Genomic DNA, 12,497 nt, shown 5'->3' on the forward strand with positions numbered 1-12,497 from the left:
AAAAACTCTGAAGCATCACAAATCTGCATTGTTTTTCACACTATATTACATTCTACTGCATGTGTGCACCATAATTTATCCAGTCCTCTATTAATGGTCATTTAGACTGTTGCTTTTTTTTTCCTTTTTGCTATTACAAGCAATGCTGCAATGAATACCTTTATATAGTTGTGCTAAAATTTCTGTAGAATATAGAAAGTGGGATAAACATAGAATAGTGTGTGCACTTAAAAAATTTGATAGATCCTGCTGAATTTTTCATCAATTTAGTTGTACTGATTTAGAGTCTTGCCAGTGGCCTCTTGGACTAATGATTTCCCCACACCTATATTAATACTAGTATCACTCTTTTGAATCCTCATCTGACAAGTCAAAAAAAAAAAGAAATCTTATTTACACTTACTATTTTAAATATTAGAATAACTAGCATTCAGTTTACCACTGAAACACAATTACCTAAAATTCTACGAAACACTATTTTTAGAAAACAACTCCATCACCTATAAGACAGATGGAATGAGTGAATATCATATATATGGCTATTATGTAGTAATATCTTCTTTCTACAGTATCTTCTTTCACCAAGTGATAGAAACATGAGTCATAAGACTTGTGTTTAAGCCCCTAGCTTTGCCACCCAGTGGTGAAGTGACCTTGGGCAAATCACCTGCCCTTTTGAAAGCTTCAGTTTCCTCTTTTGTAAAATGGGAATTCTAATCATTTTATAGGACTATTTTGAAGATTAAGTGAGATTATAATGTTAATTACAAATATTAGCTATTACTACCAGCACAATAACAATGCAAAGGAAATTACCAAGTGACTAGAATTAGCTGTAAAAGCCTTTCTTAATAATTATAAAATAATTATTCTGGTATTACAGATTCTATGAGGTAAGTCAACTATTTATTGGGCTTTCTAAATTTGCTAGAAAATTTCTATTCCATAGAGCTATCAGGCTGCTTACAAAATCACTGCTCTTGTTCTTTATGAATGCAACAGTAGCTCAGAAAATATTTCCTAAATTACTTAGTTCCTTAGATGAAATGTAATTATCCAAATATATAATCAACAATACAATAGGATATTTTTTCAAGTTTCTAAGAGGGTTTTATTTTTAAGCACACACAGTAGTCCTATCAAGTAATATCATGAGGATTTCCTAGAGTCAATAAATGATATCTAAAATTTTTACTGTAATATAATATGTTGCAGACCTTATCCTTGATTATTCCCCAAAAGTAACATCAACATATCTCAAACATTCATTAAGTGTTTCAATACCTACCATTCACAACTCCTATGCTAGGTACTAGGGGCATATAATCTCTGCACTCAATAGATAAAGACTTCTGTGAAAGATAAAAGGGCAAAACATCATTATTTAAATTTGCCCCTCCTTCTAATATATAAATAATCGGCCAGTGGTGCGTGACCCAGGAGCTCATCTTCTTTTGCACAGGTGCTAATGAATTTATGAACTTGTCACATTTCTCACCCCTAGGCTACATAAAACAAAAGCCAAGAAAGAGATGTCATTGTCCTATGGCTTACGCCCAAAAGCTCTCCATGGCTCAACTCACCTAAGTCTTCCTCCTTTATTTTCTTCCTCCACATCATGCCTCTTACAAAATTTTAGGATGATTTTTTAATGAATAAAATGATTTGGAAAAAAATTTTTTTAAGTTTTTATTTCAATAAAACAAGAGACAACACTGTTGTATAAAGTATTGCATATGAAGAACATTTACACAAATATACAAAACTTCAAAAAACTAAACTCCAGTTTATTTCCATAGCCTTAAAAAAGTAGACAGCACATAAAAATAGCCAGTCATAATTTATTCTTTAGGAATGTAAACTCTAGGAAAACAATTAGAAACAAGTATGTTTACTATAAAAAGATAAGTATCACTATATGATTAGAAGTAAAGATAAAAGGTAGACAATAAACTCCACATAACAGAAAGTAACAGTATGTGAAATAGGATCTTGTGTTTACTAGCAGAAACATCTTACCAAGATATAAGTATTCTAAAACTCTACTATAAAAAAACAGACATCTTTAAGATGTTCACTGATATTCTCTTTAGATATGCACAAGTTACAAAATACAGAAGACAAAATATTTACATTCTCTGATGAAGAATTTAAGAGTATTAAACATAAACATGAATAATTCAATGTACTAAGTATAATTTTACTAAGCAATTAATCTAAAAGTATAAATTCATGCTAATTAAAGGACTAGAGTTTTTATTTTTCATCCAAAGACTATGAAGATACTATTCTACATTAATTTCTATCTACAACGCTTAACTAATTTAAGTACCCATCAAATTATTCTTTTTTTAAATGGCTTAAATTTTTTTTTCAGTTACATTAGTTAACATATATATTTCCTTGATGTGCTTCCCTTTAATATAGATTTGTTTTGCCTACAGACTAAAATATTAAATAGCCTTATATTAAATATGTGTGGAAAATTAAGTCTCAGAGTTATTTTTTCTTTTTAAGGGTTTCAACACTTTAATTTTATTCTTCCAAGATTGGCAAAATCTCTTAAAAATGGGATTATTGTGGAGTTCCTTGGTGGCTCAGCAGGTTGGGGGAATCTGGCATTGTCACTCCTATGGCTGTGGTTGCTGCTGTGGCACCGAATCAGTCCCTGGCCTGGAAACTTCTGGACAAGCTATGCGTGTCCCCCCCCCCCCAAAAAAAAAAATCACTATTTTGGTTTAAAATTTTTATTTCTCTTTATTTCAACTTTTAGTTTTTAAATAAGTAATGTTTGCTAAGCAGTTACTTCAAAATTGAAAAGGGCAATGAAACAGTAATTTTTTTTTCCTTTTTAGGGTCGCACCCAAGGGCATATGGAAGTTCCCTGGCTAGGAGTCTAGTCAGAGCTGTAGCTGCAGGCCTATGCCACAGCCATAGCAACAGCAGATCCGAGCCACACCTGCAACCTATGCTGAAGCTTGTGGCAACACCAGATCCTTAATCCACCATGCAAGGCCAGGGAGCGAACTCGCATCCTCATGGATACTAGTTGGGTTCTTAACCACAACAGAAATTCCTGAAATACTAATTTTTCAAAACAAACTGAAATCATTTAAGGACTGAGAATTTCTACTCTTCAAAGCTACAGAGCTCCCTTTAAGAATTCCATGGTGGTATACAAGGGATTCCAGGGTGATCACTCACCCTGGAACATTCCCCTGAAAAGACTTTCTCATCCCACTTGGATTCCAAAAGGCAAAAAAGTCAGGGCTCAGCTTCATTAGAATATTCCAGGTAGTGGATTATTTGAAGAATGAGAAGTTGGGTAATTTCAAGAATCTCTAGAGGTTAAAAACGTGGACTGGGACTACAATGTCTGTTCAGATCTTCTGAGTTATAAAGTACAAGGTCACAATTTTGTGCAGAATCCTTCTTGTGATAAGAGGTTATACAGGTTACAAAGGTTATATAGGTTAACTCTGGTTATATAGGAGGTCTGTGACCGAATGGTCGTATCTACATCTTCATGAGACAATGACCTACAAAAGTCACCCCAGCTTCCAAATTTAGAAAATGAGTGGGACAAGAATAATAGGGATAATTACAATCATTACCATAGTTAGTATTACCCAATATTTATAACTGCAATATAAATTTTCAAATGTATAATCCTTATTTGAAATAGTATCAACGGAACTACAAAGAAAATTTACTGTTAACTCCACAGTCCAGAAAAATCAACTGCTGCAAGTTACCTAGAGTAAAAATTCAGAACCACTCCTTTGAGTAAGCATTCAGGGTTTTAAAAGAATAACCACATGCGGATTTGTTGTGCAATGTATAAAAGGTTGGTATCCCTTTCACACTTAAAACAGTAGGCATCTAAGGCTCTGATTCCATTTCCAGTATATATAAAAAAAAAACAGTGTTACATTTTTATTATAAAAATAAATGAGAATCATTAAAGATGCAGGATTAGAAGATAAGTCAATTGACACTATTAAAAATTAATAAACTGTTAAAAACAATAAAGGTTATAATGATCTAGTATCTAACATATTTGATCTAGGGTTGTGAGACCACTCAGAATTCTAAATATTAGGTAAGTGATATATTTGCACTTTGACACTGACTTCTCAAAATATGCATAATAATCACTTTCTATCTTATTAAAACGCATATTATGATTCAATAGATCTAAGGTGCCTCTGATATTTTGCATTTTTAACAAGATGTTAGGTGATGCCAAAGTTCCTCACTTGTCCTCAGATCACAATAATATAGAATAGCAATGATATAGAATAATACCCAAATGAGGTTCCATTACCAGAGCTGAACATTAAAACTGATCTCTCTTTTGTGCCAGTCAATGGCTAATGTTTCCTTAAACTTATTCTACAATGTTTCCTAAGCACCTTAACTTGTTTACAATGGCAATCTTTTAAATTAGGTCTAAAGACTATTAATATTGTTAGTAACTATACCTAGAGGAAATTCTATGTTAAAGAATTACAAAAAGACAATAGGAAATTCACAGTGACATTTTACAAATATTTTAAATTGTACACATATTTTAAGTTCCTATTAAATTAATACTTCATCAACTTTCACTGTCTGGTTGCCTTCCTTTTTTTAAAAAAAATACAATGTACACCAATAGATCTTATTCCATTATTATCACTGGAACTAAAAAAATCAAATCCATTTAGGTTAAAAACCATCTTTTGTTCAGGGTAAACAAATGAAAACCAGTTCATCCTTTTCAAAGAATTAGATTTAAAACGATCAAAGCCACTGCCACAGCTGTGGCGTAGGTCACAGCTATGGCTCGGATTCAATACCTGGCCTGGTAACGTCCACATGCTGTGGCTGTTAAAAGAAAAAAAGAGCCTAAGCAGTTAGTCAAACCTGCATTAATGGAGTTCCCTTCATTGCTCAGTGGTTAACAAACCCAACTAGTATCCATTAGGATGTGGGTTCAATCCCTGGCCTTGCTCAGTGGGTTAAGGATTTGGCATTGCCATGAGCTGTGGTGTGGGTCGCAGACGAGGCTCAGATCCCACATTGCTGTGGCTGTGGTCTAGGCTGGCAGCTGCAGCTTCAATTCGACCCCTAGCCTGGGAACTCCATATGTCACAGTGTGGCTCTAAAGAGACACACACACACACACACACACACACACACACACACACACACGCACAAAAAAAAAAAAAAGCGTTCATAGTGTGAATGCTTTAGCAGTCTTAAAGAAATGCAAATTTTTCACACATTTGAGCTCTGCATAAGTATAAGAGGAAAACCAGCATTTTCTGTGTTTGACCACACCTAAGGACTGTGAAAAAGGAAACCACTATAAACTAACCACTAACAAGGCAACAACTCCCTGGGTCTTCCTCCCCAGTCAACTTACTCTTATCCTCAACACTATACTCTCTCTTACCCTAAATTATTACTTAAGTATACCTGATTTACAAGGAACCTCAACCACAGCTGAAATCACCACCACCAGCAAACAACCCACTTTCACATCCATCGGGAGATCATGTGATTTTCTCTGTAGCTTCATACAAGTTTAACTTCTGTCATATTGTCTTTTTACTCTATCATAACAAAAACATTTAACATAGGCTTGTTCAACAACAAGAAACACATTTAATATTTTTCATATTTTATAGCTTGAATTTTAAAAACAAACATAAATAGCCCTAAATTAGTTAAAATATATAAATGTCCTTTGTCCTAAGTCACTATTTTAATTTTTTTTCAATGATATTTTATACATGAAAAATTTACCTAATTTCCTTCATTTGTAGACAAACAATTCAGTGTTACATGGTGAACAATGAATGACGTCTTGAGAGCTAGGTTGTAAAATTTAGAGTGATTTCCAGGAAGTCTCCAATGATGTGTGCTCTGAATTATGGGAATCCAAACTTAGTAGGATTCCTGAAGTCCAGCAGCAAGATAAGTCAGCTTTATGGCTTAGTACATCTTGGGAACTGAAGGGGATTTTTCAGGAGCTCCCTGGTGGCCTAGCACTTAAGGATCTGGTATTATCACTGCTGTGGCTAAGGTCACTGCTATGGTTTGGGTTGGACCCTGGCCCAGGAACTTCAGCCTGCCAGAGGCATGGCTAAAAAAAGAAAAAAAGAAAAGAAAAAGAAAGGGATTTTCACCTGCTAAATCCAGATCAAATGCTTCAAAACAACACATCTACTAGCAATCCGATATTTTTATAGAAAAAATGTTTCAAATATAACAACAGAAATCCCTCTTCACATCCCTGCAATCATATAATAATTCAGGGTACTACTGAGTTCCCAGGCATTTTCCAGTACTTTATACAAACTGCCCTACTAATCTTAAAGGTGATCCGATTACAAACATTTTTATAGGGCACTTGTCATACATATCAATTCTGTTTTTTTCACAAGCCTGTTTTTCATAGAATTCCTAGAGTTGCAGCTCAGCCTCATCCTTAAAAAATAGTTCCCATACATGGAGCTCCCCTTTTACACTGAAGGCCAAACATACAGCTTCCAAAATAGCAGTTATTAAAAAAAAAAAAGACTCACAACCCCACATGAGATGTAACCAATCTGATCAGACAACCTGCCAAAATGTATTGTCACACTGACAATTTTAGTACAACAAAAACAAAAAAGAAGAAGGAAAAAAAATACTCAAACTAAGGGGAAAAAACATAACCAAGACATAACAAAACCATATGTCAACTTACTGCAATCTAGACATTATTCACTTCATAAAGTCAAGGTAGCAGAATTTAAGACAGCAGTGCTCTTGTCAGGAACAGGGATGAAAGACCCTGGGCACTTTGATAAAGAAGCAAAGTCATATTTCCAGATTCACTGGTTACATGAGAAAACGATTACAAATTAATCTGTGGACAGAGTAATGCTAATACTAGGAGGTCTCTGATGACCTGCTTGATGCTTCATTGGAAGTTCAGTCCTTTCAGAAACATAAATAAGCTTTTCTTCTTGGAGACTACAAGCAGAAAACCTATTGGAATCTGCCCCAGCCCCACAGCCAACAGCAGAAGATGGGTTATGTGGGACTGTGACACCACTGACTTGTTCAAAGGACTTACTAAATACAGTCGCGGCGGTTTTAGCCAAACCATGGCTACTAGGTTTAGGCAGGGACTGGCTGGTTGTTAATGTAAGTCTCTTCAAGGAGAGAAGCTCGAGATTCTCACTTTGGGCTCTCTGAGTTTGTTTTCGAGCAAAGTGATCTTTGCAAGACTCCCCTGAAGTTTCTTTCTCTTTTCCTCCAGTTTTGCTTCCTCCTGACCGTCTCTGAGTCTTTCCTACACTTGTCTTGTTACTACAATTTTGACTACTATTTGATAAACCCGACTGGCTGGTACTAGATGCAGCCCTGGAATAAAATCCCTCGTCAACTTCAGATATCTCCATCAGTTCTTCTTGACCTGTTAATTCTGTATTTCCTAAACAAAGAAATGACAAAGATTAATTAACATCATTTTAAGCAATACTTTTTTCATGACTAATATCAAGTATATTTTATATAAATTAAACTTTAGCATAATTACGTAAAGCAACAGATTGGAGACCAAAATCAAAGGATAAATCAAAACATTCTACAACATCAATCAATTCATTATAATTAAAAAAGAGTAATTTAGAGTGTATTAAACAAAAAGCATGCCATAAACCACACCCCACTGTGTTTTTAGAAAGAGTTCTCTTACTATTCATGCAAAAGATCAGAAATAATTAGGAGAAATACAACACAGTAAAACTATGAGTAAATTCTCCTCCACTAGCAAAGCAGTGTAAAATCAAAGATTGTACTAAGGAATATTTTTAAAAACAGTATTTAAATATTTTAGAGATTTTTTTCAAAGTTGCACTTCTACATTACCTTGTTGAGAAAAATATATAGACCATAAGTATCAGAAGCTCAAACATATTAAAATTCTTTATACATTATAAATGATACAATCCTTTATATTAAAGATGGCAAAAAGAAAAAGATGAAAAAGTAATTTTAGATTCTCAAAACATAAGCAGAAAATTATTTTGGAAGCAATTTTCCATCTCATTTTCATAATAATTTACTCAGAGACAGTAGAGATATGACCATTCCAAAGAGCATTAAGAGTCACTGAGAAACTGTGGTGCATAATTCATGCATTTAGATTAGATGACATGCAAAATTTTTGTGACTGTGCAACTGTTGCTTAGAACATGCAGCAGTGGCCCTCTGCCATGAGATACCTTGGAGTGCAGCTATAAAGTGCTGTGCTAAAACTGCACTCTGCCAGGTGAGCTTATTCCATCCTCCATCATTTTTCTTACAGATTTTTGCCTCCTGATCTCTGGCAAGCCTTTGCTCTCAGTTCTAGGATCTGTGGCTGTCTCCTGTACACCCTGTAAATGCTGAGCATCAATCTCTCCTAGTGTTCTGCCTTTTTCCCCATTCCCGGTTCTCTCTCCGGCCACATTTGTGACACTAATCTCAGGAATGACAAGGATGCCCAGTTCAGTAGTATCATTACTGCTGTCAGGTTGCTCTAGAATTGAAGATGATAAGACAAAATGATGGCTGAAAACAAAACAAAACAAAAATGCAAAACAAGAAAAGCAAAAGATCCAAAACAAAAATTGGACGACTGAATGTTAGGTAGCTATTAAGCTAAATATTTGGACTGTAGAAATTTCCATAATTTACAATACTCTGACAGTACTGGAGACAATGGGGTCGTGTTCTTTCATTTTAAATGACAATGAAAAAACTCAGAGCATCAATTTATGTTCTGGATTTTTTCACACATATATTTGACATGGACAATGGAGAAGGTTTTTTATGATTTTAAACAGAAATTTTATTGTTTTAAAATGATATTGTGACCACTTGAACTTATATCAGGCCTTAGGCAAATTTTCAAGGATGTATATAGCCAATATTCTAGTGCTTGTGAACATGAGGAACCAAGCCACTTAGGAATTTCCTTTGCACAATTCTTTTAAATTAGATTATACTGAGGCTGCCTTGATAAACCACAATATTGAAAAAATGCTTATTCTCTTATATCATGGTTAGAAATGCTACAGAAATAGTTTTTGTCTCACACAACAATCATCTTGTATGTTGCGGCTATAATATAACAGTCTAGTCCTTCAGGCTCATATTAATTCCATTAATTTAGGTTAATTTGTAACAGTTCATTACTAAACTGAAGAAAAATAAGAATGGATTTGGAAAAACAAATCAGCTCTTGGTTCTTTATTCTGAAAATAGTCATTTGAAACCAAAACAAAGGAATGAAACTCCTAACTAGTGAATACTTGTTATTTTATTGTGTCTCAAATCACAAAGCCATGGTTTACTTAAAGTTGTCAAGGAAATATCTGTAATAAATGGGAAAAAATAACATGAATATATCTTCCATGCACCAATAATGAAAGTTAAAATTCAAAACATAAGACTATGTAAAACAGCATATACTCTTTAAAAAGGCAGACCACAAGTCTGAGTGAGGGACATTACCCACTGTGTTCAAATATTTTCCAAAATAGGACATCAAGCTCTCATTAATGATGCTAAAGTATGTGAAACAGTAAACAGGTGAAAGAATGGAGGCCAGAGCCACATGTTCCTGTGGGCCCCCACTTTGCTGTTCCTCTTTAGGTACTAATGATGCCTGGCACTCACCCTAGGCATTTTTATTTATTTATTTATTGCTTATTAGGGCTGAATTTGTGGCACATGGAAGTTCCTGAGCTCGGGATCAAATTGGAGCTGCAGCTTCTTCAGGCCTACACTACAGCCAGAGAAATGTGGGATCTGAACCGTGTCTGTGACCTACACCACAGCTCATGGCAACACCAGATCCTTAACCCACTGAGTGAGGCCAGGGATCAAACCTGCATCCTCATAGATACTAGTCAGGTTCGTTACTGCTCAGCCACAATGGAAACTCCCATCACTGTAGACATTCTGATTTAAGTAGTATGAGGTATGACTTAGGCATTGGGATTTTTAAAAATTTCCACATGACTAACGTGCAGCAAAGTTTAGGAACCACTGCTCTATTCCGATTCTTTTAAATTTTGAAAACTTAAAACAAAAGCTATTATAGGTGCCCTGAATACTCCACATGCAGCAGCTAACATGCATCTTGGAAGGTCCTCAAAGCTTAAGTGTTTCCCTGGGCTACTGGGCCAATGTGTTGGTATATTAATTTCCCAATTACCTAGTACTTTGTAAACTTTTGGCTGAACATATCCTAAAAAGAAAAAAAAATTTTTTTTTTCTAAATAGGCTAAATCATGTTGGTGAGCTCCATAAAAGACATTTAATGAGACTCAAAAGTTCCAAACGAGCCCATTTCCCCTTGCTAATTGTCTTCGAAGTGAGGGCAAGTAAAACCTGAAGTAAATGCCAGAGGCCACTGCAACTGAGAATAAAACCAGCACGGCACTGTTGGGTCACAGCCAAGACGTGTCCATTTACAATGTAGAAGAAGTTTCACAAAAGAACTATTTATTTATTTATTTATTTGTCTTTTCTAGGGCTGCTCCCACGACATATGGAGGTTCCCAGGCCAGGGGTCGAATTAGAGCTGCAACTGCTGGCCTACGCCAGAGCCACAGCAACACGAGATCTGAGCTGCATCTGCGACCTACATCACAGCTCACGGCAACGCCAGATCCTTAACCCCCTGAGTGAGGCCAGGGATCGAACCCAAAACCTCATGGTTCCTAGTCAGATTTGTTAACCACTGAGCCACAACGGGAACTCCCTCACAAAAGAACTATTAAAGGGATCACCAGTCCCACAAAAATTATAAATTGTTGAAATTATCCAGACATAATAAAGCCAATGAATACTAAATTTAATAAAATTTTAAAAGATAAGCATAAGTGACCTAACAGTATAGAAAACAACACTGTTTACATTGATTGACCCTAAATAGTTTTCTTGAGATCATTCACATATGTTATTCAATAATATTCTTAAAACAATGTGTTGGTGAGCCTCTGAAGCGGCAACTTGGCTCCATTTACAGACAAGGAAACTGAAGTTCAGAAAGAGCTAAAACAACTGCTATGTGGGGGACTTTAACATTAAAATCTTTTGACGTCCCATGTCCATTCTAACAAACCATAAATTCTAACTCTTCAATTCATTAAAGTCAATTTGAATTAAATATTCTCTGATAGATATCTTTCAATTAGGTTTAACTTATTTGCTTAGATTCCTGGTCATTTCATAGAAAACAAATAATTTGCTTTGGCTAAACAAAGAGCTAGAACAAATAAATCCCAACAAAAACCTAAAAAAGTCATAACTGTCAAGGTTAACTTATTTTTTTAGTTGAGTTTATTTTTTTAAAGATTCCAATGAAAATTAATTTAAAATGGTGCTATAATGATGAAAATTTAGAATTTTCCAAGAAACACTAGAAAATGACAAGAACATTATATAAAAGAAGCACTAAGCAATTGGATGCTAATCACATTTAATAGGATAATAGTAAGATCTGTGGCCCAGAAAACAATAATACTATTTTTTTTTTTCCTTTTTTGGCCACCCTGCAGCATATGGAGTTCTCAGGCCAGGTATCAGATCCAAGCCACAGTTGCCACCTATGCTGCAGCTACAGCAATGCTGGATCCTTAACCCAGGCTGGAGGTTGAACCTGTGTCCCAGCACACTTGAGACGCCACTGATTCCACTGTGCCACAGTCAGAACTCCAATAATATCAATTTTTTAAAATTGTGAAATGAAATGGCAAGTAGAAAAATGAGATCATTTGTTTTTCCACAAGCAAAAATCTATTTTTTTAAAACACACCTGCACCTGAAGCATACAGAAGCTCCCTCGCCAGGGGCTGAATCAGGGCCACAGCTGCAGCCTATGCCAGAGCTTGTGGCAATACAGGATCCTTAACCCACTCAGGCCAGGGATTGAACCTGCATCCTCACAGAGACAACACGGGGTCCTTAACCCACTGAGCTACAACAGAAACCCCCCAAAATCTTTGACTAATTAATTTATGTATATTATCATTCAAAAATGTTAAAAACCACAAGATTTTTGTTTGTTTGTTTGTCTTTTTGTCTTTCGTTGTTGTTGTTATTGTTGCTATTTCTTGGGCCGCTCCCGCGGCATATGGAGGTTCCCAGGCTAGGGGTTGAATCGGAGCTGTAGCCACCGGCCTACGCCAGAGCCACAGCAACGCGGGATCCGAGCCGCGTCTGCAACCTACACCACAGCTCATGGCAATGCCAGATGCTCAACCCACTGAGCGAGGGCAGGGATCGAACCCGCAACCTCATGGTTCCTAGTCGGATTCGTTAACCACTGCGCCACGACGGGAACTCCATCAAGATTTTTTAACTGCTTATTTAATTCAAAGAAAGAAAAGCATATAATTCTGCACAGAGCTAGAAAGAACACTGTAATTCTCAGGAAAATTACAGAATAAAGAAAGATAATTACC

The 12,497-nt window shown here is 35.6% G+C and overlaps 1 protein-coding gene across 3 annotated transcripts in view; it reads right to left on the bottom strand.

Annotated features, from left to right (window-relative positions):
- Window positions 1-5,571: 5,571 nt before the first annotated feature.
- The window catches only part of HYCC1 (hyccin PI4KA lipid kinase complex subunit 1), an 86,853-nt gene continuing 79,927 nt past the window's right edge, over window positions 5,572-12,497 (bottom strand). Inside the window, exons 11-12 of one of the 3 annotated variants that reach the window (XM_047752329.1) lie at window positions 8,265-8,560; window positions 7,335-7,471 (exon numbers count right to left, since the gene is read on the bottom strand). In XM_047752329.1, coding sequence (XP_047608285.1) covers window positions 8,292-8,560 — 269 coding nt within the window. In that variant the 3' untranslated portion in view covers window positions 7,335-7,471; window positions 8,265-8,291. Of the gene's footprint in view, window positions 7,472-8,264; window positions 8,593-12,497 lie in introns of those variants that run through there. The other 2 variants (XM_047752328.1, XM_047752330.1) reach the window with 2 other exon arrangements.

Source organism: Phacochoerus africanus, chromosome 11, assembly GCF_016906955.1.
Source record: "Phacochoerus africanus isolate WHEZ1 chromosome 11, ROS_Pafr_v1, whole genome shotgun sequence".
NCBI lineage: Eukaryota > Metazoa > Chordata > Mammalia > Artiodactyla > Suidae > Phacochoerus > Phacochoerus africanus.